The 24,503-nt window shown below is 38.6% G+C and overlaps 3 protein-coding genes across 3 annotated transcripts; all 3 read right to left on the bottom strand.

The window, feature by feature from the left end:
- Positions 1-746: 746 nt before the first annotated feature.
- LOC114500342 (olfactory receptor 5D14) lies at positions 747-2,849 on the bottom strand. Its single transcript, XM_028517010.2, has one exon. It carries the CDS (start codon positions 2,770-2,772, stop codon positions 1,834-1,836), a length of 939 nt encoding a protein of 312 aa, XP_028372811.1. The 5' UTR covers positions 2,773-2,849; the 3' UTR covers positions 747-1,833.
- Positions 2,850-7,842: 4,993 nt separating this feature from the next.
- On the bottom strand, positions 7,843-9,446 carry LOC114500799 (olfactory receptor 1009-like). Its single transcript, XM_028517584.2, has one exon. The coding sequence runs from the start codon at positions 9,444-9,446 to the stop codon at positions 8,505-8,507; it is 942 nt and encodes a 313-aa protein (XP_028373385.1). The 3' UTR covers positions 7,843-8,504.
- A 12,807-nt stretch (positions 9,447-22,253) lies between these two features.
- Positions 22,254-23,370, bottom strand: LOC114500818 (olfactory receptor 1009-like). The gene has a single exon (XM_028517595.2). It carries the CDS (start codon positions 23,193-23,195, stop codon positions 22,254-22,256), a length of 942 nt encoding a protein of 313 aa, XP_028373396.1. The 5' UTR covers positions 23,196-23,370.
- Between the last annotated feature and the right edge of the window lie 1,133 nt (positions 23,371-24,503).

Raw genomic sequence — 24,503 nt, 5'->3', positions numbered from 1 at the left:
CAAATCTAAGCTATATTTTAAGGTACATTCTTAAAAGTTTTTTGCATCTCTCCTTATCTTTATCAGTTTTTATATTACCTTTCTCTGTTTTTTTCACACAACTTACCACACTGTAAAAACGTTTCTGCTTTTTATCTTTTTATTCATTTAATAATAAACTCTGGAGGGTTATCACATAGCAATATACAGGGACTTTCCATCTTCGCAGCTGTATACTTCTTTATTGTGACCAATAGTTTTTTCAACCACTTTGGTATTGGATTTTATTCAGTCTATTGTTATTATAAATAATGCTTGTGAATATGTGATTTATATTTTAATACTCTATCTTTGGAGCAGATTCCTGTGCATATTTTGAAAGAGGATAAGTTTATAGGTAATGTTGCTAGTACTTCAAATCACATGTAATATGTTACCTACTTTCCCCAGTGTATAAAAAAATCTTCTTCTCTGCAGGTTAATTTACAGGATTTGTCATTAAACTTTTGGATTTGTTCCATTTCCATAGGCAAGAAACAGTAGCTCAGGGCAGTTTTTATTTATATGTTTATTATTCTGAGTAGTTTATTATTCTGAGTCAAGTTGAATAACTCTTCATATGTTTAAAGTTTGTTTGTATTCCTTTTTTATAAGCTAATTATATCTTATGTCTATTTCTCTATAAAGTTGTCATTTTTTCTTCTACTATGTGTGATACAAGTAGTGCCTTTTATTGGTCCTTTTAATTTTTTTCTGTTGTTTTTGCCAAGAAGTTTTGTATATTCAGATAATCTAAATTTTAAACTTGTTTTAGAACTCTCTCAAGGCATGTGAAATAAAACATTTATCTTCTTCTCACATGACCATCTATTTGTTCCAATATGACACTGTTTTAATAATAATGTCTATAATTAATTTTAAATTCTATAAGGATAGCCTTCCTACTATAATTTGCTTTGATTTTTAAGCTGTTTTTTACTAGATATTCATGCTTGCTAGTCATTCATAAAAACATTATAACAGAAGTTTTGAAATGATTCCTCAGTATTCCCCAATAAAATGTATATTACCTTCACCTTGACCCTAACATGTATGCACTAGACTGAATAATGCTTATAGAAATTTCCAGACCTGGTAAGACTTGGAATGCAGCCTTTTTAGAAAGAATATCCACACATAATCTAAGGATATTAAAGTGACTCCAGTGATTGTCATTTCCAAGTGACAAAATTAATTTTCATGACCTCTCGGACTAATAGTCTCAGAGGTATTCTGGTGAAAAGGGCACTAGATTTGGAGTCAACAGTAAGTTCCCGTTTTAAGTCAATTGTTTCTCAACATAAGATGACTGTCCATTCATGGAATTCACAGATTCCCAGGAAGGAAAGTATCAGCAAAGACTTATTCCTGCTTCTATCATACAGCATATACCCCTGTACCTCCCAACAAAGACACAATGCTTCAGTGACACACAACACAAATACATTTAAAGGCAAGCCACCCATGGTCAAGTGCAGTAACAAAGCAGAAAGACTTTTTTTAAGGTGAGTGAAGATCATCCTTTCAGTAACTTTATTCTCTGTATGAACCACCTGTTGTGCTTTGTAGTATTTTATGTGGGGTTTTTTTTACAGAATTTGAAGAAATAAATGCTTTATAGACCAAAACCCTGTGGAATTTATCCCAGAATTAACTTCTTTGGCACCTTCAAGGTATTTGAGCTAACCAAGTCACAATATGGTAACATCACAGACATCCATAAAAACCTCATGCAAATATTTACTAAAGGTTTTAGAAGTGTTTCAGATTCTATTCCTGTTCTCTTCGGGATTGAAAATATCCTTTGAGGTTGTTTTAGTGAGATGGGACTTTTGTGTCTATGAATTTCCAGAAGGCATCCTTCACATCTTTATTCCTCAGGCTGTAGATCAGAGGGTTCAGCATGGGATTGACCACTGTGTAAAAGACAGAGGCCACTTTGACAGTTTGCCGAGAGTTTTTGGAGTTTGGCACACAGTAGAGGGAGAGGATGGTCCCATGGAAGATGGTGATGGCTGTCAGGTGGGAGGCACAGGTGGAGAAGGCTTTGCGACGTCCACTGGCAGAACGAATGTTTAGTACAGTCACAAAAATAAAAGCATACGAAGCGAGGATGATCAGTAGTGTACTCACCTCATTGAAAGTGGCGAAACCAAAGAGCAGCAGCTGGGGAATGTGTATATCAGAGCTCGAGACAGCGATGAGAGCAGTATATTCACAGAAGAAGTGGTTAATTACATTATACCCAAAAAAGTTTAGTTGGAGAGCATAGCAAAGGAGTACCAAGGGGCCAAACATGCCCCAGAGATATGATCCAGCCACCAGCAGGGCACAGAGCCTCGGTGACATGGCCACTGTGTAGAGCAGAGGATTGCAGATGGCCACAAAGCGGTCATAGGCCATCACTGCCAGCAAGAAGGACTCGGTCACCACAGCAGTGCAAGACAGGAAGTACTGCAACATGCAGCTAGCGTAGAAGATGCTTTTATCAGCCATGACCAAGTTCTCCAGAAGTTTGGGAGTAACGATGGAAGAATAACAAAAATCAACAAAAGAAAGGTGACTAAGGAAAAAGTACATGGGGGTGTGAAACCTGGGGTTAATCTTGATTATTACTATCATTCCGAGATTGCCTACCACAGTGACAATGTACATGAGCAGAAACACGAGGAAGAGAGGGATCTGAAGCTCTGGGTAATCTGTGAAACCCAAGAGGACAAAGACTGTCTCCACACTCATATTTCTTGCCGCCATCACCCTAGTATATTTGAAAGGAGGGGTGGGGGGAAAGAATTTTTTCTGTCAAAGAAATTTATGGCAATAAGTGACAAACGTCATGAATTTCTGTGGTAGATCAAAGAAAAGGAGAAGAGTTTGGGTCTTAGTTTCTTCCATATAGAACATGTCTTGTTCGGATAACTGCTATGGATGTAACAAACCAGGCTGAGTCTCTAAAACATCTTTTCATCTCCATTGCAATTTGCATTTGCATGAGAAATACTTATCATATTATAGTGTGTACATTCACACTAGCTAGTAGCATAACATGCACACAGCTGATATGTTTGTACATACATGCATAGTGAATCTGTGAAGACATGTAAATTGCTTGCCTCAAAAAAGTACATATATTACTACTATATTTAGCCTGTACATATACATCAATTAAAATATTCAAGAGACTATGTTTCTATTCTAAGGATAAAGTAAAATATTAGAGAAATCTTGAGCTTCTTAAGGGTGTCAGGATTTGTCATGCTCAGTTCTCTCAGAACTAAGTATATGCTTGCTTGTGAAAGTTTATATACCAATATAAGGTGCATATAAAGAGGATATGAATGAATATCTCTTTCCAGGTGGCACGTTTATTCTGTTCTTTGTGAAATGGTTGTCAATGAACTTGATGTCAAGTACCTCCATTAGGGTTAACTTCTTTCTTTAATACAATTGGACTCAGAATTGGATAACATTTACTAATATCAAAAGAAAAATAAAAGAAAAGGCTAGTTATCACATTTAGAAAACATGCTCACTGTTTCATAAAAACCTAAATAAACTTACCTGCTACAGAGAAACAGGTCACCACCCCTGTTTCTTGTAAGCTGAGTGTGATGGGGAAAACAGGGCTCTTACATCGCACTCTGTAGCCCTGGGGACTCACACTCTGGAGAATCACTAGCAACATATTTCTCCCAAGCTTCCAAATGGATAATTAAGACAAATGAAGGTCTCTTATGCCATTTTTAATGACTTAAATTTCTTTGAAATTACGCAGAAAAATTGCAGCATGAAATGGACTACCAGCTTTTCTTTGCACACAACCAAAGTGCCCCCTGGAATCAATAAAACTAAGGTAAAGCCTTATTTCTCAAATTCTGCCTCCTCAACACCAAACTTCAGTGGCCTCTTTTGATTTAGTGGCCAACACACACCAATTTTAGGCAAAGTACTCCAACCCGTTTACAAAGTTACTCAAAATATTGCCCATTTTTTGTGGGTCCCAAAACAAGAGAAAATTCCAAGTCCAGTCTGCAGTGCCAGCTGCTGTGTTATTTTGAGACAAGTGACCCCACGTATATGATTGTTCTTGAAGTATATCAGAATTGAGGATGTGCAGACCTTTGGAGGAACTCCTCTAGAGAATTACAGGTTAGACCACCAGGATTTTAAAACAAGGTAGTAACTTCCTCTGCTGAGAAGTCTTCACCTTTTAAAAAACAGCTTTTGACTTTTTAATAGACCCTGAAAGAGACTGAATGAGTAGCCATGGTAACCGTGTTACTGTGCAACCTCCACCTCCTGAGCAGGATGTTGTCTCTCCACTAACCCGTAATATTAGCATGCACAGTGGTCAACAGCACTCCTGTTCCTGAAGATACAAGTAAATCGCATGACTAAGTGGTTCAGGTGCCCTTGGTTCATGCTCTTGCTGTATGGCTTTGTCCTTCAAAGCTTGAACTTGCAGCCATATGTGGTATTTTTTTATGACAACTTGAATATGGAAGAAAACATTGGGGCCTTATTTTCAGATGATTCAACATGATACGCTGGCACCACACATAAGTGGACAGCTGCCAGACTGAAGCCCTGCCCTGGGGTGACCGTTGAAAGACCATGGTGAAGAAAACACATTTAGTGTTAAGAAATTCAAACAGTGTGCCTGAAACATTGGAACAGCATTTCAAACCTCAGTAATGGGACAAGCTCGGTTGGCAATACTTCAGAGGGATGGGGCAATGGCCTCCAGGATGTGTTACATGTTCTAAATCTGAAACCAGTACATATTGCTATTTTTCCAGTAATTTATGGAACCCAGAATTTCTGGGTGCAGGGGGGAAATGGGAGTGGCTCTTCAACCTGTTTACCCTTAATGATCCACCAACTAAATCTCTGCTTACCATAAGTGGAACCATGAGCTGTAGTAGTTTAGAAGAGTGATGCTTCCATTGGAGAACACAGGGATGGATCCAGCAAGCTAGAACTTTGACATGTTTAATCATGAAAACTTGTTACGATGTTAAATAGAATCTGGAGTAGAGGCACCAACATGCCTTTCAGCTCCTACTTCCAGTCTCTTCAAACACTGTTCAGAGACTATAACATTAGGCAGCCTGTGTAACCTACTAGCACATGAAAGACTCCATGGGAGAATACCAAGGCACCCCAGCCAACAGCCAGCACCCAGTCACCTAACTAAACAGTGACATCATTTTAGAAGTTTAGCCTCAGCAGAGCTCCCAAATGATTATAGCCACCAGATGAGGCCAAGCCAGACTTGCAGAAAGATCATGCTCGGAGCCCATAGAATGGCGAGAAATAACCAATTGCTTTGAGCCACTAAGTTCTGGGATGTATTTTTCTCAGCAAAGGCAAAGGAATTGTGCATTAAGTTATCCCTTCAAATTTAAAGGACTAAGAGACTGATTTGGAAAAAAAATTAGTATTTGCCTGTTTTTTTTTAGAGTGATACATTATGATTGGACTAAAGACCCTTTTTTAACATTCTGCCACCTCCTTCCCCTACCCCTCCCTTCATCTTTAACTTGGTGATTTTCATTCCCATGCTTTTGTTTACTTTGTACCAATGTGAATATGCATATTCAATATATATTATTCATTCTGCTTTTGAAATATATAAATGGTATTAGATGATATTTCTGAGATTTATAACTAAAAGGTACATTTTCTAATGCAATCATTTTAATTTGTACAGTATCCAATTGTATATAACCATTATTGTTATATAGGCTATTTCCATTTTTGTCATTACAAGCAACATGAAGCTGAGGATTTTGGCACATCTATTTTTGTGTATGTGTTGAGTTTCTCCAGAGAAGTGATCTACCATAACTTTTCATGTCATGGTATGCATTGAAAATAATATTCGGAGAATGTGCAAGGATAAAATGAATGTGTTTCTTTCATATTTTTCCAGTTTTGTCACCATTTTATTTACTGTCTTTTCTTAATTAAATTGTCATAAATATTTCTATATTGTAAATATTGATATTTAGTCAATTAAATATGCTGCAAACTTTTCCCTTATTCTGAGGTTTCTCTTTTAAATCTTTCCATGTATTTCAATAGAAAGTGTTTTTATTTTAAAACAATAACATTTATTTTCATATCTGAATCTTTGCCTACTCTAAAATTATAAATTCTCCTTTATTGTTTTAAGACAGGGCAACATTTACAGGAACTCTTAATAGCAACATTAACACAGCAAGTAAGTATACATTGCTAACACAGATATGTCCACAGATATTTTGCAAAGTACTGACATATTACAGACACTTTTTCTCCTGAACTATGAATAATTACTCCTGAAATATAAATATTTTAGGTGCCATATTTCAGGAATACTGGTAGATATTATTCCTGTCTCTCCAAAAAGATAAATGATCCCTTTGCCAGAGCCCCAAAAAAATTTAGCCAGGAAAATATGGAATGATCCACAAGTATTCTGACACTTATTCCAACCAGCATAAATAGATTTATCCCATCATGGTGAACCAGGATCATTCTAATCCAGGATGTTATTTCACTTATATCCAGAACTCCACAAGTCTGAGTTTCTGAATCTAGGTAATCCAAAGGAACTAAACTTGCCTAAAATATTAACAACAATGCTGAATAAACTCTTCAATCTTTCCAAAATCTGAATTAAAATGCTCAAGGGAAAAATCTCTAAAATGAACCTGATCAGTTTTTTAAAATTAATCTCAACTCTGATTATGAGAGCTACTATTGATGATGGAAGCATCATTTTTGTGGCCTGACACCTGTGCAATAGCTGGGTGGCTATAGAGTGTCCAGGTAAAAGAAATACAATTAGACATAGAAATGTTCTCCACAGTGCAATAATCAACAGCAGAAGAATTCATGTAACCACCTATGATCACCTTTGAGAATCTTATTCCTGTCCTTTGGCTTTGTGGAACTCAAGTGGGAACTACATTCATTGAGGAGACATTACCCCAAAATCGTACTTACCCAAGAAAATGGGACAAAATTCTAAATGGCATTAATTTAGTCTAAATTTTTTTTCTTCTTTCTTTTATTTATTCAGTAAGTATTCATTGAAGGTCCAATATGTTTTCTAGGCTCTTGTCTAGGCATTAGAGCTACAAGGTACAAGAGTAATATAAGAAAATTCTGCCCCTTTAGAATTTACATTCTACTAGAAATAACAAATAACAGACAAATAAATTGTTGCATCTGTTAAAAATATATCATTTACTATGAAAAAACATAAATAATGTTAAGAGGGTAGGGAGTGACAATTGCATTATATTAGCTTTTCAGGGCAGAGTTATTGGAGAAGTTTTCTTTTTTCTATTTTGGCATTCATTGGTGGATTTTTTTGACATTTTATTTTTATTTATTTACTATTAATGTATTTTATTGATTATGCTATTACAGTTGTCCCAATTTTTCCCCCTTTGGCCCTCTCCTCCTGGTACCACCATTGCCTTCAGCTATCCCTCTTCCTTACTTCATGTCCATGGGTTGTGCATGTAAGTTCTTTGGCTTCTCCATTTCCTATACTATTCTTAACATCCCTCTGTCTATTTTGTACCTACCAATTATGCTTCTTAATCCCTATACCTTTTCCACCATTCTCCACCTCTCCCCTCCCCACTGATAATCCTTCCAATTAATCTGCACACCTATGATTCTGTTCTGTTTCCTGTTGCTTACATACTTTGCTTTGTTTTCTTTTTGTTTTAGAATCAGTTGTTGACAGTTGTAAGCTACTCATTTTATTGTTCATAGTTTTGATCTTCTTATTCTTAAATAAGTGTTTTAAGATTAAAAATACTAAGGGCTAGGGGATGATAAACTCCTTTAGCTATGCCAGGTATAAAATGCATTAACATGAGCACAGGTCTCTTTACCACTATAAACAGACACTGTGGACCACCTGATCTGTCGGAGTTCAACACAACTCCATCTTCATTCCCCCAGATATGTGTACTTCTTTGTGTAAAGGGCACCCCAAAAATCAATGTTGACAGCCCAGGATTTCTTTCCATTCATAAGCTTAAACATGAGATCTCACATCACTTTTATTTTACAAATCCTCATTAGTGGGACCTAGATGAGAGTGCAAAAGCTACAGTACTGTGTTTTAAAATTCTAATCCCAAGGGGTAAGCAGAAAGATAAAACATATAAGAAGAATGATAGAAAATTAATGGCAGAAATAAAATAAAGCTTTTGTGAAAATAATTAGACTGTGATGTGTACAAGAGAAACAAAATTAAATGGACTGTGGGTTCCAAATACAATATTGGTATAGTACAGAGAAAAATCACTTACAGGATTTAATAAATCTATACAAACTGACTAAATGAACAAACAACTGGATAGATGAATGCATAAAGGAGTGTCATCCAGCCTCCAAGCACTTGCAAGTAGCCTTAGAAGTCACACAATCAGTCTTTCCATTGAGATTTCTCCCCCAAATGCTTTCCAGAAAAGAATTCAGGCCCAACAAGTCATCTTCCTAGGGAGAATCCTGTGGAGGGCATCTTTGACCTCCTTGTTCCTCAAGCTGTAGATAAGTGGGTTCAACATAGGGATGACTGCTGTGTAAAACACAGACACTGCTTTATTGAGATCCAGGGAGAAACTGGCACTTGGTCGTACATAAATAAAGAACAGGGTACCAAACATGATGGAGACGGCTGTCAGGTGGGAGGAGCAGGTAGAAAAGGCTTTGCACCTCCCATCAGCTGAGTGGATCCTCAGGATGGCAGTGAGGATGTAAATGTAGGAGATCATAATGGTCAGACCACTGAAGACTCCCACAGCTCCTGCCACGATGAAAACCACCAACTTAATGAGTCCTGTATCAGCACATACAAGGGAAAACAGAGGGAACACATCACAGAAGAAGTGATTGATGACATTGGGGCCACAAAAAGGGAGGCGAAATGTGTTTGTTGTATGAGTCATGGTGTTCATGAAGCCAATGACATAGGGGCCAGCCACCAGCTGGATACAGAGCCTCTGGGACATGGCAACTGAGTACAGTAGTGGGTTACAGATGGCTACAGAGCGGTCATAGGCCATGGATGCCAAAAGAAGACACTCTGCTGCCACAAAGAATGCAAAGAACCACTGCTGCAAAGCACAGCCCAAGAAAGAGATGACTTTCCTCTGCAGAAAGAAGTCAGTGAGCATCTTGGGGCTCACAACTGAGGACAAGCACATGTCCACAAAGGACAAGTGGCTGAGGAAAAAGTACATAGGCGTGTGAAGGCGGGAACTGATACATATCAGAATAATCATCCCTAAATTTCCTGTTAAGTTGATAATGTAGAAACTCAGAAAGAACAGGAAGAGGAACACCTGCAACTGAGGGTTGTAATTCAAACCTGTGAAAATGAACTCAGTGACCCTTGTGTAGTTCTCATTGGCCATTGACTGACTGTGATTTTTGCTAGAAGAACAGAGGCATCACATAATATTTGGTGAACATATCTTCCAAACTGGGACACAGCAAAAATATACTAGAAAATGAACTTACGAGGAATAATATGAGTTGGTTACATGCTGCAGCTGGGAATACAAAATGAAATAGAGACCCCTGCAAAACATCACACCCATAGCTATAATGTATGTAACTCTGCAGAATTTGTCAATACACAGATGAAAAAGTGGAAGCCTAGAGAAGAGGAGCAGCTTGCTCAAGGTCCTCTCAGTTGACTGACTGAGCATAGGTGGTTCCACAATTGACATCTGTTAACTCCCACCTTCATGAACTTTACCTGAGTCCACCAAGTGGCCACATCCCTGGTGAAATGATGCAGGAGAGTAGAAGTGAGGCAAGCTGGAGAACAAATGATCAGTCACTCATTTTTCAGACGACTTTCTTTGCATTTTGTGATTATGACATAAGGCTGAATGCATGTTATCCAACTGCTCTGACATCCACCTTCTCTCCCCAGGAAAGTTACTTTTGTTCCTCTGTGAAGCAGGAATAGTAATAGTAATATCAACCTTGTACATTTTTATGGGGATTAAATGAGATAATGCACCCGAGGAATCTAGCAGCATCTTACTGAGCACCTAAATATGTGGACAATAATGGTTAGTATTTTTGTGTTACTTACTTCTTTGAATAAGCCTCCAAGCTAAAATTCACAATTTTACCGCTAGTAAAATTAAGCAGTAATAATTACTGTAAGCTAAAATTCACAATTTCTCTGCTAGTGACTGGCAGAATTGGGCTTTGAAACACCTGTCAAAACGGTCTGTGCTTTTCCCCCTCTCACAATGGAAAATATTGATGTATTCACAATTCCTTTAACTTCAAAAAAATCATTCCAACATGAGCATAAGATAACATATATCTGGTTTCCTGTTTCTGGTGTGGAATTTATAGCCAGTGGCCATTAGTGGGAAACCCATAAGATATGAGAAACTCTTTACTTTAAGTACCAGTGCAGGGAAACACTGTAGGGAAGAAAACAGTGCAGGGAAGAAATTTAGAAAACAGCCTAAATTCTCCCATCTCTGAATCTTCTATAGATTTTCATGTCACCCACCTACGGGTGACCTTATTTAAGTCAGGTGATCTCTCTGAACTTTACTTAAATACTTCATGTACTCAATTTAGCTAATATGATTATTGTCTTTGATCTCTGAGAACTCTCAAACACTTAGAATAAGAGGATCAACATAAAATGTTCAGTAAGCTACTATACATTTCTTTTTGGAAAAAATTTATGAGCCCAAGGCTATCAAGTCCAACATAAGACTTACATGATAGACACTTTCCCTTCAGCTTTCTAATTTGAAATTCATGATTTGACTTTAGCAAGGCCTCCTGTGAAGCAAAAAATAGACTATAATTTATATCCTTGGCTTTGGCAGAATTAAAGAGACAGATGAAATAGCCAGTCAAACTGTCTACCCATCACACTCACCTCTTAATTGAACCTCTTAAGAAGTCTATTAACTCCCACTGCATCAGCCTCAGTCTTCACCTTAACAGATGCCTGAAGCTTCTCAACTCTTTTCTATCAATCATAGTTTCTACAACTGCCCAAGCCTTCTACCCCTTTAGGAAAATTTTAGTTTCTTAGTTTCTCTTTTATTATTTGCTGCTTAGAATACTACTCAGAGTGGTGGACACAATTGCCTCTAATGTTCAGTACACTTAGATAATACCAAGACCATCTGTGTTGGTCTTCCTTTAGGAAGGAAGCACTCAGTTGGTTTAGACAGAGATGGTATTAAAGTCAGAGCTATATGCCCCCTCACCCTGCTGCTAAAATATCTCTATCCAATTTTATACTTGTTTTGATCTGGTTGCAAAATTTAATTTTATCTCTAGAATGATCTCTAAATGATCTCTCCTTAGGTCTTGCTCAACATCCAATAAAGATGTGGACCACGCTGATTCTGGGTATGAAGCAAATATATAATTTATTTTAAGCTTACCCAAAATAATTTATGTTCTCCTGAACTTCTTAAAAATCAAGTAGAATGAAGAAGGTGATTTGGAAGATTTCAACTTACATTCGAACAGATTCTCTCCTTCTCTTTCAAAATGACGAGAAGAACTAAAGTAAAAATGAGCCAAGTTCACCAGGTCTCATCTCTTCCCTTAACATGGTATCTTCACACACAGGATGAGGCAGAAATTTCAATAGTCATGTGATATTATCCTTTGTCTTCTCCAAACAGAAAATGTGGAAGACTCCACTAAAAAATATACTTAGTCTTTATCAGTTAGGTGCAAGTCCCCTGAAAAGTTGCATCATTTTTTTCTTTGTTATTGTTACTGAAAATGCTCTGTCCCCAAATGAATACCATATCATCATAATGAGGCCACTAAGGGAAAGTGCAACTCAAGTTTTGCTTCATATCCTAAGTTAGTTCAATGACATCTGTTTTCTGATCATTTCAAGTTTACTTCTAGCTAGATGTAGACTCTCTCACTTCTAGTTCCAGGCTAAGAAAGGAAACTCCATGAAATTCTTGTAAGTTGAAGTAACATAGATCAGGTGGTACCCATCTCTCTTCTGCATTACTGTCATGGGAGTAAGAGCTACGAATGCATAAAATGGACTTTCCTCACATATAACACTTACCCCATGTTGCCAAAGAAATAATTTTCCCAGGACTTTGTCCAAAATATGTAGATTTTAACTATAGTAAGCTAGAACTGGAAAAGAAAATCTTTTTTTCTCTTTTTTAAAACATTATATTCTAATAATGTATTAACTGTCCCTTACAATTTAGCAGATTACATGTGAACAGTTAGCATATGGCAAGAGAAATTACTTTATTATTTCCAACAAATAAAAAAAAAACAGAATGCTTAGAGTGTTCTCTTACCTCCAAGACAAACAGCATCAGTCTGACATAATAGAGTCAGTATAGACACCTGAATTTTGGTTCTAGCCTAGGTAAGAAAAAAAAAAGTCCTTCAGATATAATACAATTCCCTACTCTAGAAAGTTTTCTTTTTTGCTTCCCTTTTCTTTTTAATTTTGTAGCATATGACTATGCTGTTTTTTGTTAAATTAATGTGGGTAACATTAGTTAATAAGATCACATAGATTCCAAGTATACAATTCTATGGTACACAGTCTGTGCATTGCATTGTCAGTGTGCTGCCCAGTCAAATCTTCTTCTGTCACCATACATTTGATCTTTTTTACCCTCTACTACTCCCCCATCCCCTCCCTCTGGTAACCACCAGACTTGTTGTCTATGACTACAAGTTTGTCTTTGTTTGTTTTTCTTGTTTGTCCTTTTCTTGTTCTCAGTTTTGTATCCCACATATGAGTGAAATAATATGGTTCTTGGTTTTTTTTTATGTCTGGCTTGTTTCACTTAGCATGATATTATCATGATCCATCCATATTGTCACAAGTGACAGTGTTTCATCTTTTCTTGTGACTGAGTAGCATTGCATTGCACATATGCACCATGTCTTCTTTATCCAAACATCTAGTATAGGACAATATGATTGTTTCCATAGCTTGGCTATTGAGAGCCCAGGAGTGAACCCACATGTATGTATATGGGCAAGTAATTTTTGACAAAGGACCAAAAACATACAATGAAGAAAAGAAATCCTCTTCAATAAATGGTGCTGGGGATTTGAAAAGAATGAAACTACAGTACTCTTTGTCATGAATTAAAAACCAAAATGGAAAACCTGAAACAATAAATTACATAGAAGAAAGCATAGGTACAACATTTATGAACCTTGGTCTTAGAAGGGTTTTTATTAAGTTTGACCCCAAAGGCAAGGGGCATAACAGTAAAAATAAATAAATAGAATTATATCAAATAGAAAAACCTCTGCACAGCAAAAGAAATCACCAGAAATACAAAAAAAGCCAACAAGCAAATTGAAGAAGATATTAGCAAACAAGTGGTTAATTTTCAAAACATGTGAAGAACCTATACAACTGTAAATTCTTTCTTTAAAACCTCCCTTGTGGCTTAACTTTGATATTACATTGTGTTTCCTTAAAGTCCCTTAGTGCCTAACACCCCTTTAATCTCAACATATTTAATGTTATCTCTTCTTTACTTATTGGTTTAATTAAAAATTAATATTTGAATTCCTCCTATTTAGATTAATGCTCAATTATTTTTAATTTCTACATGTAAACCTGTTTTGAATTTCTCCTTAGGACATATATTTCTAAGATTTTTTAAAAATATTTTCTTGATTATGCTCTTCCAGTTGTCTGGATTGTTCTCCCTTTGTCTCTAAACACCCATCAGCTCCTACTCCCATAAGCAATCCCCCCACCATTGTTCATGTCCATGGGCCGTGCATAGAAGTTCTTTGGTTACTCCATTTCTTATACTGTACTATACATTTTCATGGCTATTCTGTAACTACTTATTTGTACTTCTTCTCACCTCTTCACCGATTCTCCCACCACCTCCTCATCTCAGTATCCTTGATTCTGTCTCTGTTCTGCTTGATTGCTTCCTTTTTTACATTTAACTGTTGAAAGACATGTATTTTTGCCATTTTATTGTTCATAGTTTTGATCTTCTACATTTTCTTTAAATATTTTATTTATTTTTTTAATTTTATTTTTAATATATTTTATTGATTATGCTATTACAGTTGTCCCATTTCCCCCTTCTCTCCCCTCCCCCTGTACCCCCCTCCCACCCACATTTCCCCCCTTTAGTTCATGTCCATGTGTCATACTTATGAGTTCTTTAGCTTCTACATTTCCCGTACTATTCTTGCCCTCCCCCTATCTATTTTCAACCTACATTCTATGCTACTTATTCTCTATACCTTCTCCCCCTCTCTCCTCCTCCCACCCCCCTCCTGCTAACCCTCCATGTGCCCTCCATTTCTGTGGTTCTGTTCCTGTTCTAATTGTTTACTTAGTTTCTTTTGGTTTTGCTTTAGGTGTGGTTGTTAATATTTGTGAGTTTGCTGTCCTTTTACTATACATGTCCTTTCTTTATCTTCTTTTCTTAGATAAGTCCCTTTAGCATTTCATAAAATAAGGGCTTGGTGATGATGAACTCCTTTAACTTGACCTTATCTGAGAAGCACTTTATCTGCCCTTCCATTCTAAATTAGAGCTTTGCTGGATAGAGCAATCTGGGATGTAGGTCCTTGTCTTTCATGACTTGGAATATTTCTTTCCAGCCCCTTCTTGCCTGTAAGGTCTCTTTGGAGAAATCAGCTGACAGTCTGATGGGAACTCCTTTGTAGGTGACTGTCCCCTTATCTCTTGCTGCTTCTAGGATTCTCTCCTTCGTTTTTACCTTGGCTAATGTAATAATGATGTGCCTTGGTGTGTTTCTTCTTGGGTCCAACTTCTTTGGGGCTCTCTGAGCTTTTTGGATTTCTTGGAAGACTGTTCCCTTTGCCAGATTGGGGAAGTTCTCCTTTATTATTTGTTCAAATACATGCTCAATTTGTTGCTTTTCCTCTTCCGATTCTGGTACCCCTATAATTCGGATATTGGAATATTTAAAGGTGTCTTGGATGCTCTTAATCTTTTCCTCAATTTTTTGAGTTCTTATTTCATTATGCTTTCCTGTTTGGTTGATTCTATCTTCCTTCTGGTCCACTGTATTGTTTTGAGACTCAGATTCCTTCCTTTCACTATTGGCTCTCCTCCGCATATCTTCCTGCATCTCTTTTATGGTAACCTGCATCCTTTCATCTAAATTGCACCCAAAATCAACCAATTCCGTGAGCTTTCTGATCACCAGTGTTTTGAACTGTGCATCTGATAGATTAGCTATTTCTTGGTCGCTCAAAAGGATGAGTCCTGGGGGACCGATCTGCTCTGTTGAAAACATATTTTTCCCCTGTCTCTCCTTTTTTTTTCCCCGGTCTGGTTGCTCTGGTGGGGGGCGGAGCCTCTAGGTGTTCACTGCGGCTGGGCACCCCAGTCACTAGATTGTAACATTATATGTGGGGGCGGGGCGGGAGCAGGAGCAGGGACGGGAGAAAACAATGGCGGTAGTTCCGTTCTCCTGGACTCAGATCCTTCTCTGGGCTCCCGGGCTGCAAGTTCTGCCGTGATCCACAATCGCGACCCCTCTGGGTCTGCCAGCCGCAGCTTGCGTACTCAGGGATCACCGCTGCATTCTTGTGCCCCAAATGGCTGTCGTGCTGATTTGGCACCAAACTTTCCCCAACCTCTGCGAGCCCCCGACCCGAGCCAGTCCCGCGCCCGCCCAGCTCGTCTTCTCCTACCAGTCCGGATGAACGTATCTACTTCAACTTCTTGGCTGCCCGACTTCCATTCAGATAAATCCTCTGCCGGATCTGGGCATTATTCTGACTGTAAATTATTGTTGTAAATTATTGTTGTTCTAATCTTGGTTGTGCGAGGAGGTACGGTGCGTCCACCTATTCCTCCATCTTGCCGGAAGTCCTCCTATTTATTTATTTTTAAAGAGAGGAGAAGAGAGGGAGAAAGACAAGGAGAGAAACATCAATATGTGGTTGCCTCTCACGTGGTCCCTATCATGCACCTGGCCCACAACCCAGGCACTTTCCCTGTCTGGGAATCGAACTGGTGACCATTTGCTTTGCAGTCCAGCGCTTAATCCATTGGGCCATGGCTGATCTTCTACTTTTTCTTAAATAAGCCCATTTAACATTTCATATAATAATGGTTTTATGAAACAAGCAAGCAAAATATTACCAGAGACACTGAAATAAGAACAAAGAACAAAGCTACAGAGTGGAGGTGGAGGGAAGGTGGGAGGGGGAATATTGTGGGGAAAAGGGGGAAGGGTTTTCTGGAAAACCTATAAAGGACACATGGACAAAACCAAAGGGGATAGGATCAAGGGGGCAAAGTGGGGATGGCCAGCATGGGGGGAGTGGTGACAGGCAAATGGATGCAATTGTACCTAAACAACAATAAAAAAATGTTTAAGGAAGATAGCAGTGAGGTAGGTAGGAATGGAGCCCACTTCACCCTGGCACAGGTGGAACACCTAACCAATCTTCTAATGGTATCTGAGCATATATGAATGTTCGAGGACAAAATTACAGAGGACATTGGAAAATGGATGCTGAAGAGATTCCTTTGGGACAATAAGGTCCCTGGGACCAGGGCTGGGACCAGAGCTGCTGTAGCCTCCAACCTGGTGCCAGCTGGTGCCTGCCACAGGATCCTTGGAAGAGAGCCAAATCAACAGCTCCCTCCCTAGCGAAACAGGGAGAATAGAATGGCACCAGAATGGACCTGTATGCTTGAAGTCACTGGGGGAGATGAAGATGAAGTGGGAGATGCACAGGGGCAGTGTTCACCTGCTGAGACTGTGGATGCCTGCTAGGTCATTACCAGAGAAATTGGGAGCCAGGTAACACCTGGAAAATGAACAAGAGTTGGTCTGTGATGGACCCTGACCCACATAGTCCCTGGTCTGAGTGGAAAGTTGGGCTATGACACAGGTCAGGCACTTGTTAAGAGTGGCAGGCTTGAACAGGAGTATTTTGATCAATAAGGCACTTGATGGCTGTTTTGGGAACTCTCCTACAGCGGCCACCCCTCTCAACCCAGCTGTGACCCCACACCTGCTGCAGCCACATCCTCAGCCTAATCCCTACCTCCGCCCCACCCTTGCCACCACTGCACCCTTGGCTGCACGCACCCCTCACCACCACAGTCCCTCTTGTTTGCTAAGAAGATGGAGGGGGCACCTGCCTCAGAGGAGAGCAGCAGGCTTCAGGGAGTCAGCAGTCCCCAGAAAGACTTAACTCCCTGAAGGAGCCAAACTACCCTGAAGAGACTCTGATTGTCCCCAGCCCATAGGGCATCAAAGAGAAAGAATATGGTGTGTGGCTTGTCCCTAATTGGTGCACTCAAGGACAACACAACTGGTGAACTGAAGGTGCCAGCATGGTACAGACCAGCAGTGGAGGCCCAGCAGCAAATGGAGGAACTGGGTTGGAGGCTGGGCCAATGTGATGATGCCATCCCAGACCTGGCCCCTAACCTGCAGGGAGGCAGGGTGCTTTTCCACTTGGGAGAGTGGCCACTCAGTCCCTACTTCTCCACAGCAAATTGCCTGTTTCTGTATATATTCATTTCTCGTGTTTTGACGAGCCATCCATGGCATTGCATGATCACTGCCAGCCGGTGATCACGCGTCAGTAGGATACAAAGTCAATATTCAGAAATCAAAGTGTTTTTGTACACCAACAATGAAATATCAGAAACAGAAATCAGGAAAAACCCATTTGATACAGGAACAAGAAAAATAAAGTACCTAGGAATAAACCTAACCAAGGAGGTGAAATACCTGTACTCAGAAAACTACACAACACTAAAGAAAGAAATTCAGGAAGACACTGACAAGTGGAAGCATGTACCATGTTTATGCATTGGAAGAATTAACATCATCACAATGCCCATACTACCCAAAGCAATTTATAGATTCAATGTAAACGCTATTAGGATAACAGTGACATGTTTCACAAGAATAGAACAAACATTTCAAAAATGTATATGGAATTATAAACAACCTCGAATAGCTGCAGCAATTTGGAGAAAGAAGAAGAAAGTGGGAAAGGTCACAATACGTGATATCAAACTGTATTACAAGGCCACTGTAATCAAAACCGCCTGGTACTGGCATAAGAACAGACACATAGACCAGTGGAACAGAATAGAGAGCCCAGAAATGGATGAAACAACATGGATGAAACTGGACAGCATTGTGCTAAGGGAAATAAACCAGGCAGTGAAGGACTATTACCATACAATCTCACCTTTAACTGGAACATAATCGACAAAAGAAAAAAGCAAACAAAATATAAACAGAGACATGGAAATAAGAACAATCTGACAGTAACCAGAGGGGAGGTGGGAGGGGATGGAGATATTGGGGGAAGCAGGAGAAGGGTTTTCAGGAACAACTATAAAGGACACATGGACAAAACCAAGGCAGGGTGGAAGCAGGGGAGGGAGCTGGGGATGGCTGCTGTAGGGGGTAGGGTTGGGGGATAAATGCAGACAACTGTAATTGAACAACAATAAAATTATTTTTTAAAATAAGAATCTGGAATAGAGGCACCAAGATGGCTTTCAGCTCCTGCTTCTCGTCTCTTCAAACACTGTTCAGAGGCTATAACATTAGGCAGCCTGTGTAACCTACTAGCACATGAAAGACTCCATGGGAGAATACCAAGGCACCCTAGCCAACAGCCAGCACCCAGTCACCTAACTAAACAGTGACATCATTTTAGAAGTTTAGCCTCAGCAGAGCTCCCAAAAGATTGTAGCCACCTCATGGGGCCAAGCCAGACTTGCAAAAAGATCATGCACGGAGCCCATAGAATGGCAAGAAATAACCAAGTGCTTTGAGCCACTAAGTTCTGGGATGCATTTTTCTCAGCAAAGACAAAGGAATTGTGCTTTAAGTTACACTTTCAACTTTAAAGGACTGACAGGCTGACTTGGAAAAAAAATTAGTATTTGCTTGGTTTTCTTTAGAGTGATACATTATGATTGGACTAAAGACTCTTTTTTAACATTCTGCCACCTCCTTCCCCTACCCCTCCCTTCATCTTTGACTTGGTGATTTTCATTCCCATGCTTTTGTTTACTTTGTACCAATGTGAATATGCATACTCAATATATATTATTCATTCTGCTTTTGAAATATATAAATGAAGCCTGGCTGGCATAGCTTAGTGGATTGAGCATGGGCTGTGAACCAAAGCATCGCAAGTTCAATTCCCAGTCAGGGTACATGCCTGGGTTGCAGGCCATGGCCCCCAGCAACCGCACATTGATGTTTCTCTCTGTGTCTCTTTCTCCCTCCCTTCCCTCTCTAAAAAAATAAATAAATAAAATCTTAAAAAAAGAAATATATAAATGGTATTAAATGATATTTCTGAGATTTATAACTAAAAGGTACACTTGTCTAATGCAATCACTTTAATTTGTACAGTATCCAATTGTACATAACTGTTATTGCTATATAGGCTATTTCCATTTTTGGAACTACAAGCAACATTCAGCTAAGAACTTTTGTACATCTGTTTTTGTGCATGTGTTCAGTTTCTCCAGAGCAGTCATCTCCCATAATTTTTCCTGTTTTGGTGTGCACTGAAAATAATATATGGAGGAGGCACAAGGATAAAATGAATGTGATTTCTTTCATATATTTTTCCAGCTTTGTCACCATTTTATTTACTGTCTTTTCTTAATTAAATTGTCATAAGTATTTCCATATTGTAAGTATTGATATTTAGTCAATTGAATATGCTGCAAACTTTTCCCTTATTCTGAGGTTTCTCTTTTAAATGTTTCCATGTATTTCAATAGAAAATGTTTTTATTTTAAAACAATAACATTTATTTTCATATCTGAATCTTTGCCTACTCTAAAATTATAAATTCTCCTTTATTGTTTTAAGACAGGGCAACATTTACAGGAACTCTTAATAGCAACATTTATATAGCAAGTGAGGGTACATTGCTAACACAGATATGTACACAGATATTTTACAAAGTACTCACATATTGCAGACACTTTTTCTCATGAATTATGAATAATTACTCCTGAAATATAAGTATTTTAGATGTCATATTTCAGGAATACTGGTAGATACTATTCCTATCTCTCCGAAAAGAAAAATGATCCCTTGGCCACAGCCCCAAAGAAATTTAGCCAGGAAAAATGTGGAATGATCCACAAGTATTCTGACACTTATTCCAACCTACATAAACAACTTTATCCCATCATTGTGAACCAGGATCATTCTAATCCAGGATGTTATTTCACTTATATCCAGAACCCCACAAGACTGAGTTTCTGAATCTAGGTAATCCAGAGGAACTAAACTTGCCTAAAATATTAACAACAATGCTGAATAAACTCTTCAATCTTTCCAAAATCTGAATTAAAATGCTCAAGGGAAAAATCTCTAAAATGAACCTGATCAGTTTTTTAAAATTAATCTCAACTCTGATTATGAGAGCTACTATTGATGATGGAAGCATCATTTTTGTGGCCTGACACCTGTGCAGTAGCTGGGTGGTTATAGAGTGTCCAGGTAAAAGAAATACTTACAATTAGACATAGAAATGTTCTCCACAGTGCATTAATCAGCAGCAGCAGAATTCACATAACCAAATATGACCACCTTTGAGAATCTTATTTCTGTTCTTTTGGCTTTGTGGAACTCAAGTGGGAGCTACATTCATTGAGGAGACATCACCCCAAAATCATACTTACCCAAGTAAATTGGACAAAATTTTAAATGACACTAATTTAGTCTAAAATTTTTATTTTCTTCCTTCTTTTATTAATTCAGTGTTCATTGAAGGTCCAATATGTTTTCTAGGCTCTTGTCTAGGCATTACAGCTATAAAGTACAAGAATAATATAAGAAAATTCTGCCCTTTTAGAATATATATTCTACTAGAAATAATAAGTAACAGACAAATAAATTGTTGCATCTGTTAAAAATATATCTATTACTATGAAAAAACATAAAAAATTTTAAGAGGGTAGGGAGTGACAAGTGCATTATATTACCTTTTCAGGACAGGGTTATTTGGGAAGGTGACATTTATTTTTTTCTTCTATTTTTTTTTTGGCATTCATTGGTTGATTTTTTTGACATTTTATTTTTATTTATTTATTTTTAATATATTTTATTGATTATGTTATTACAATTGTCCCAATTTTCCCCCCTTTGGCCCTCTCCTCCTGGTACCACCATTGTCTCCAGCTATCCCTCCTCCCTAGTTCATGTCCAAGGGTTGTGCATATAAGCTCTTTGGCTTCTCCATTTCCTATATTACTCTTAACATTGTCCTGTCTATTTTGTACCTACCAATTATGTTTCTTAATCCTTGTACCTTTACCACCATTCTCCTCCATCCTCCTCCCCACTAATAACCCTCCCATGTGATCTCCACATCCATAATTCTGTTCTGTTTCTAGTTATTTGCATAATTTGTTTTCTTTTGTTTTGTTTTGTTTAAGATTCAGTTGTTGACAGTTGGAAGCTACTCATTTTACTGTTCATAGTTTTGATCTTCTTCTTTTCCTTAAATAACTATTTAAACATTAAAACTACTAAAGGCTTGGTGATGATGAACTCCTTTAGCTCTGGCAGGTGTTAAATCCATTAAACTTACCACAGGTCTCTTTACCACTATAAACAGACACTGTGGACCACCCCATCTGTCCCAGTTGAACACAACTCCATCTTCATTCCCCAAGATGAGTGTAGTGTTTGTATAAAGGACACCCTCAAAATCATTATTGAAAACCTAGGATTTCTTTCCATTCATAAGCTTAAATATGAGACCCTGCATCACTTTCATTTTACATATTCTTACTAGTGGGACCTAGATGTGAGTGCAAAAACTACAGTACTGTGTTCTAAAATTCTAATCCCAAGGAGAAAGCAGGAAGACAAAAGATGTTAGCAGATGATAGATAATTAATGACAGGAATAAAATAAAGCTTTTGTGAAAATAATTGGACTGTGATGTGTACAAGAGAAGCAAAATTAAATAGACTGTGGGTTCCATCTACAATATTGGTATATTACAGAGAAAAATCACTTACAAGGCTTAATAAATCTACACTAATTGACTAAATGACCAAGGACTGGATAGATGAATGGATAAAGGGGCATCGTCCAGCCTCCAAGCACTTGCAAGTAGCCTAAGAATCACACAATCAGTCTTTCCATTGAGATTTCTCCCCCAAATGCTTTCCAGAAAAGAATTCAGGCCAAAAAAGTCATCTTCCTAGGGAGAGTCCTATGAAGGGCATCTTTGACCTCCTTGTTCCTCAAGCTGTAGATAAGTGGGTTCAACATAGGGATGACTGCTGTGTAAAACACAGACACTGCTTTATTGAGATCCAGGGAGAAACTGGCACTTGGTCGTACATAAATAAAGAACAGGGTACCAAACATGATGGAGACGGCTGTCAGGTGGGAGGAGCAGGTAGAGAAGGCTTTGCGCCTCCCATCAGCTGAGTGGATCCTCAGGATGGCAGTGAGGATGTAAATGTAGGAGATCATAATGGTCAGACCACTGAAGACTCCCACAGCTCCAGCCATAATGAAAACCAGCAAATTAATGAGCCCTGTATGACCACATACAAGGGAAAACAGGGGGAACACATCACAGAAGAAGTGATTGATGACATTGGGGCCACAAAAAGGGAGGCGAAATGTGTTTGTTGTATGAGTCATGGTGTTCATGAAGCCAATGACATAGGGGCCAGCCACCAGCTGGATACAGAGCCTCTGGGACATGGCAACTGAGTACAGTAATGGGTTACAGATGGCTACATAGCGGTCATAGGCCATGGACACCAAGAGAAGACACTCTGCTGTCACAAAGAACCCAAAGAACCACTGCTGCAAAGCACAGCCCAAGAAAGAGATGACTTTCCTCTGCAGAAAGAAGTCAGTGAGCATCTTGGGGCTCACAACTGAAGACAAGCACATGTCCACAAAGGACAAGTGGCTGAGGAAAAAGTACATAGGTGTGTGAAGGCGGGAACTGATACATATCAGAATAATCATCCCTAAGTTTCCTGTTAAGTTGATAACGTAGAAACTCAGAAAGAACAGGAAGAGGAACACCTGCAACTGAGGGTTGTAATTCAAACCTGTGAAAATGAACTCAGTGACCCTTGTGTAGTTCTCATTGGCCATTGACTGACTGTGATTTTTGCTAGAAGTGCAGAGGCATCACAGAACATTTGGTGAACATATCTTCAAAATTGGGACACAGCAAAAATATACTAGAAAATGAACTAAGAAGGAATGATATGAGGTGGTTACGTTCTGCAGCTGGGAATACAAAATGAAATAGAGACCACTGCAAAAGATCACACCCATAGCTTTAATATATATAACTCTGTAGAATCTCTGAATACTTCAATGAAAAAGTGGAAGAAGCCTAGAGAAGAGGAGCAGCTTGCTCAAGGTCCTCTCAGTTGACTCACTGAGCATAGGTGGTTCCACAATAGCCATCTATTAACTCCCACCTTTGTGAACTTTACCTGAGTTCAACAAGTGGCCACATCCCTGGTGAAATGATGCAGGAGAGTAGAAGTGAGGCAAGCTGGATCAGAAATGAGCAGTCACTCATTTTTCAGATGACTTTCTTTGCATTTTGTGATTATGACATAAGGCTGAATGCATGTTATTCAACTGCTCTGACATCCACCTTCTCTCACTCCAGGAAAGTTACTTTTGTTCCTCTGTGAAGCAGGAAGAGTAATAGTAATGCCAACCTCATAAATTTTTGTGGGGATTAAATGAGATAATGCACCCAATGAATCTAGCAGCATCTTATTGAGCACCTAAATAAATGGACAATAATGGTTAGTATTTTTGTGTTACCTACTTTTTTGAATAAGCTTCCAAGCTAAATATAACCTTGTTTTACATAAGAGAGAACAGTTCACAATGTTCTCATAACAGACAAATTCACCATGCTAGTGACTGGCAGAAGTGGGCTTTGAAACACCTGTCAAAATGGTCTGTGCTTTTCCTGCTCTCCCATTGGGAAATGTTATGTATTCACAATTCCCTTCACTTCAAAACATCATTTCAGCCCTGGCTTGCGTAGCTCAGTGGATTGAGCTCGGGCTGCAAACCAAAGCATCGCAGGTTCGATTTCCAGTCAGGGCACATGCCTTGGTTGCAGGCCATGACCCCCAGCAACCGCACACTGATGTTTCTCTCTCTTTTTCTCCCTCCCTTCCCTCTCTAAAAATAAATAAAATAAAATCTTTAAAAACAGATATTTCCAACATGAGCATAAAATAACATATTTCTTGTTTTCTGTTTCTGGTGTGGAATTTATAGCCAGTGGCCATTAGTGGGAAGCCCATAACATAAGAGAAACTGTTGACTTTATGTACCAGTGCAGCAAAACAGTGTAACGAAGAAAACAGTGCAGTAAAGAAATTTGGAAAAGAGTCTAAATTCTCCCATCTGTATCTTCTATAGATT

This window comes from Phyllostomus discolor, chromosome 6, assembly GCF_004126475.2.
Source record: "Phyllostomus discolor isolate MPI-MPIP mPhyDis1 chromosome 6, mPhyDis1.pri.v3, whole genome shotgun sequence".
NCBI classification, from domain to species: Eukaryota; Metazoa; Chordata; class Mammalia; order Chiroptera; family Phyllostomidae; genus Phyllostomus; species Phyllostomus discolor.
This window is presented reverse-complemented; position numbering and strand designations above follow the sequence as displayed.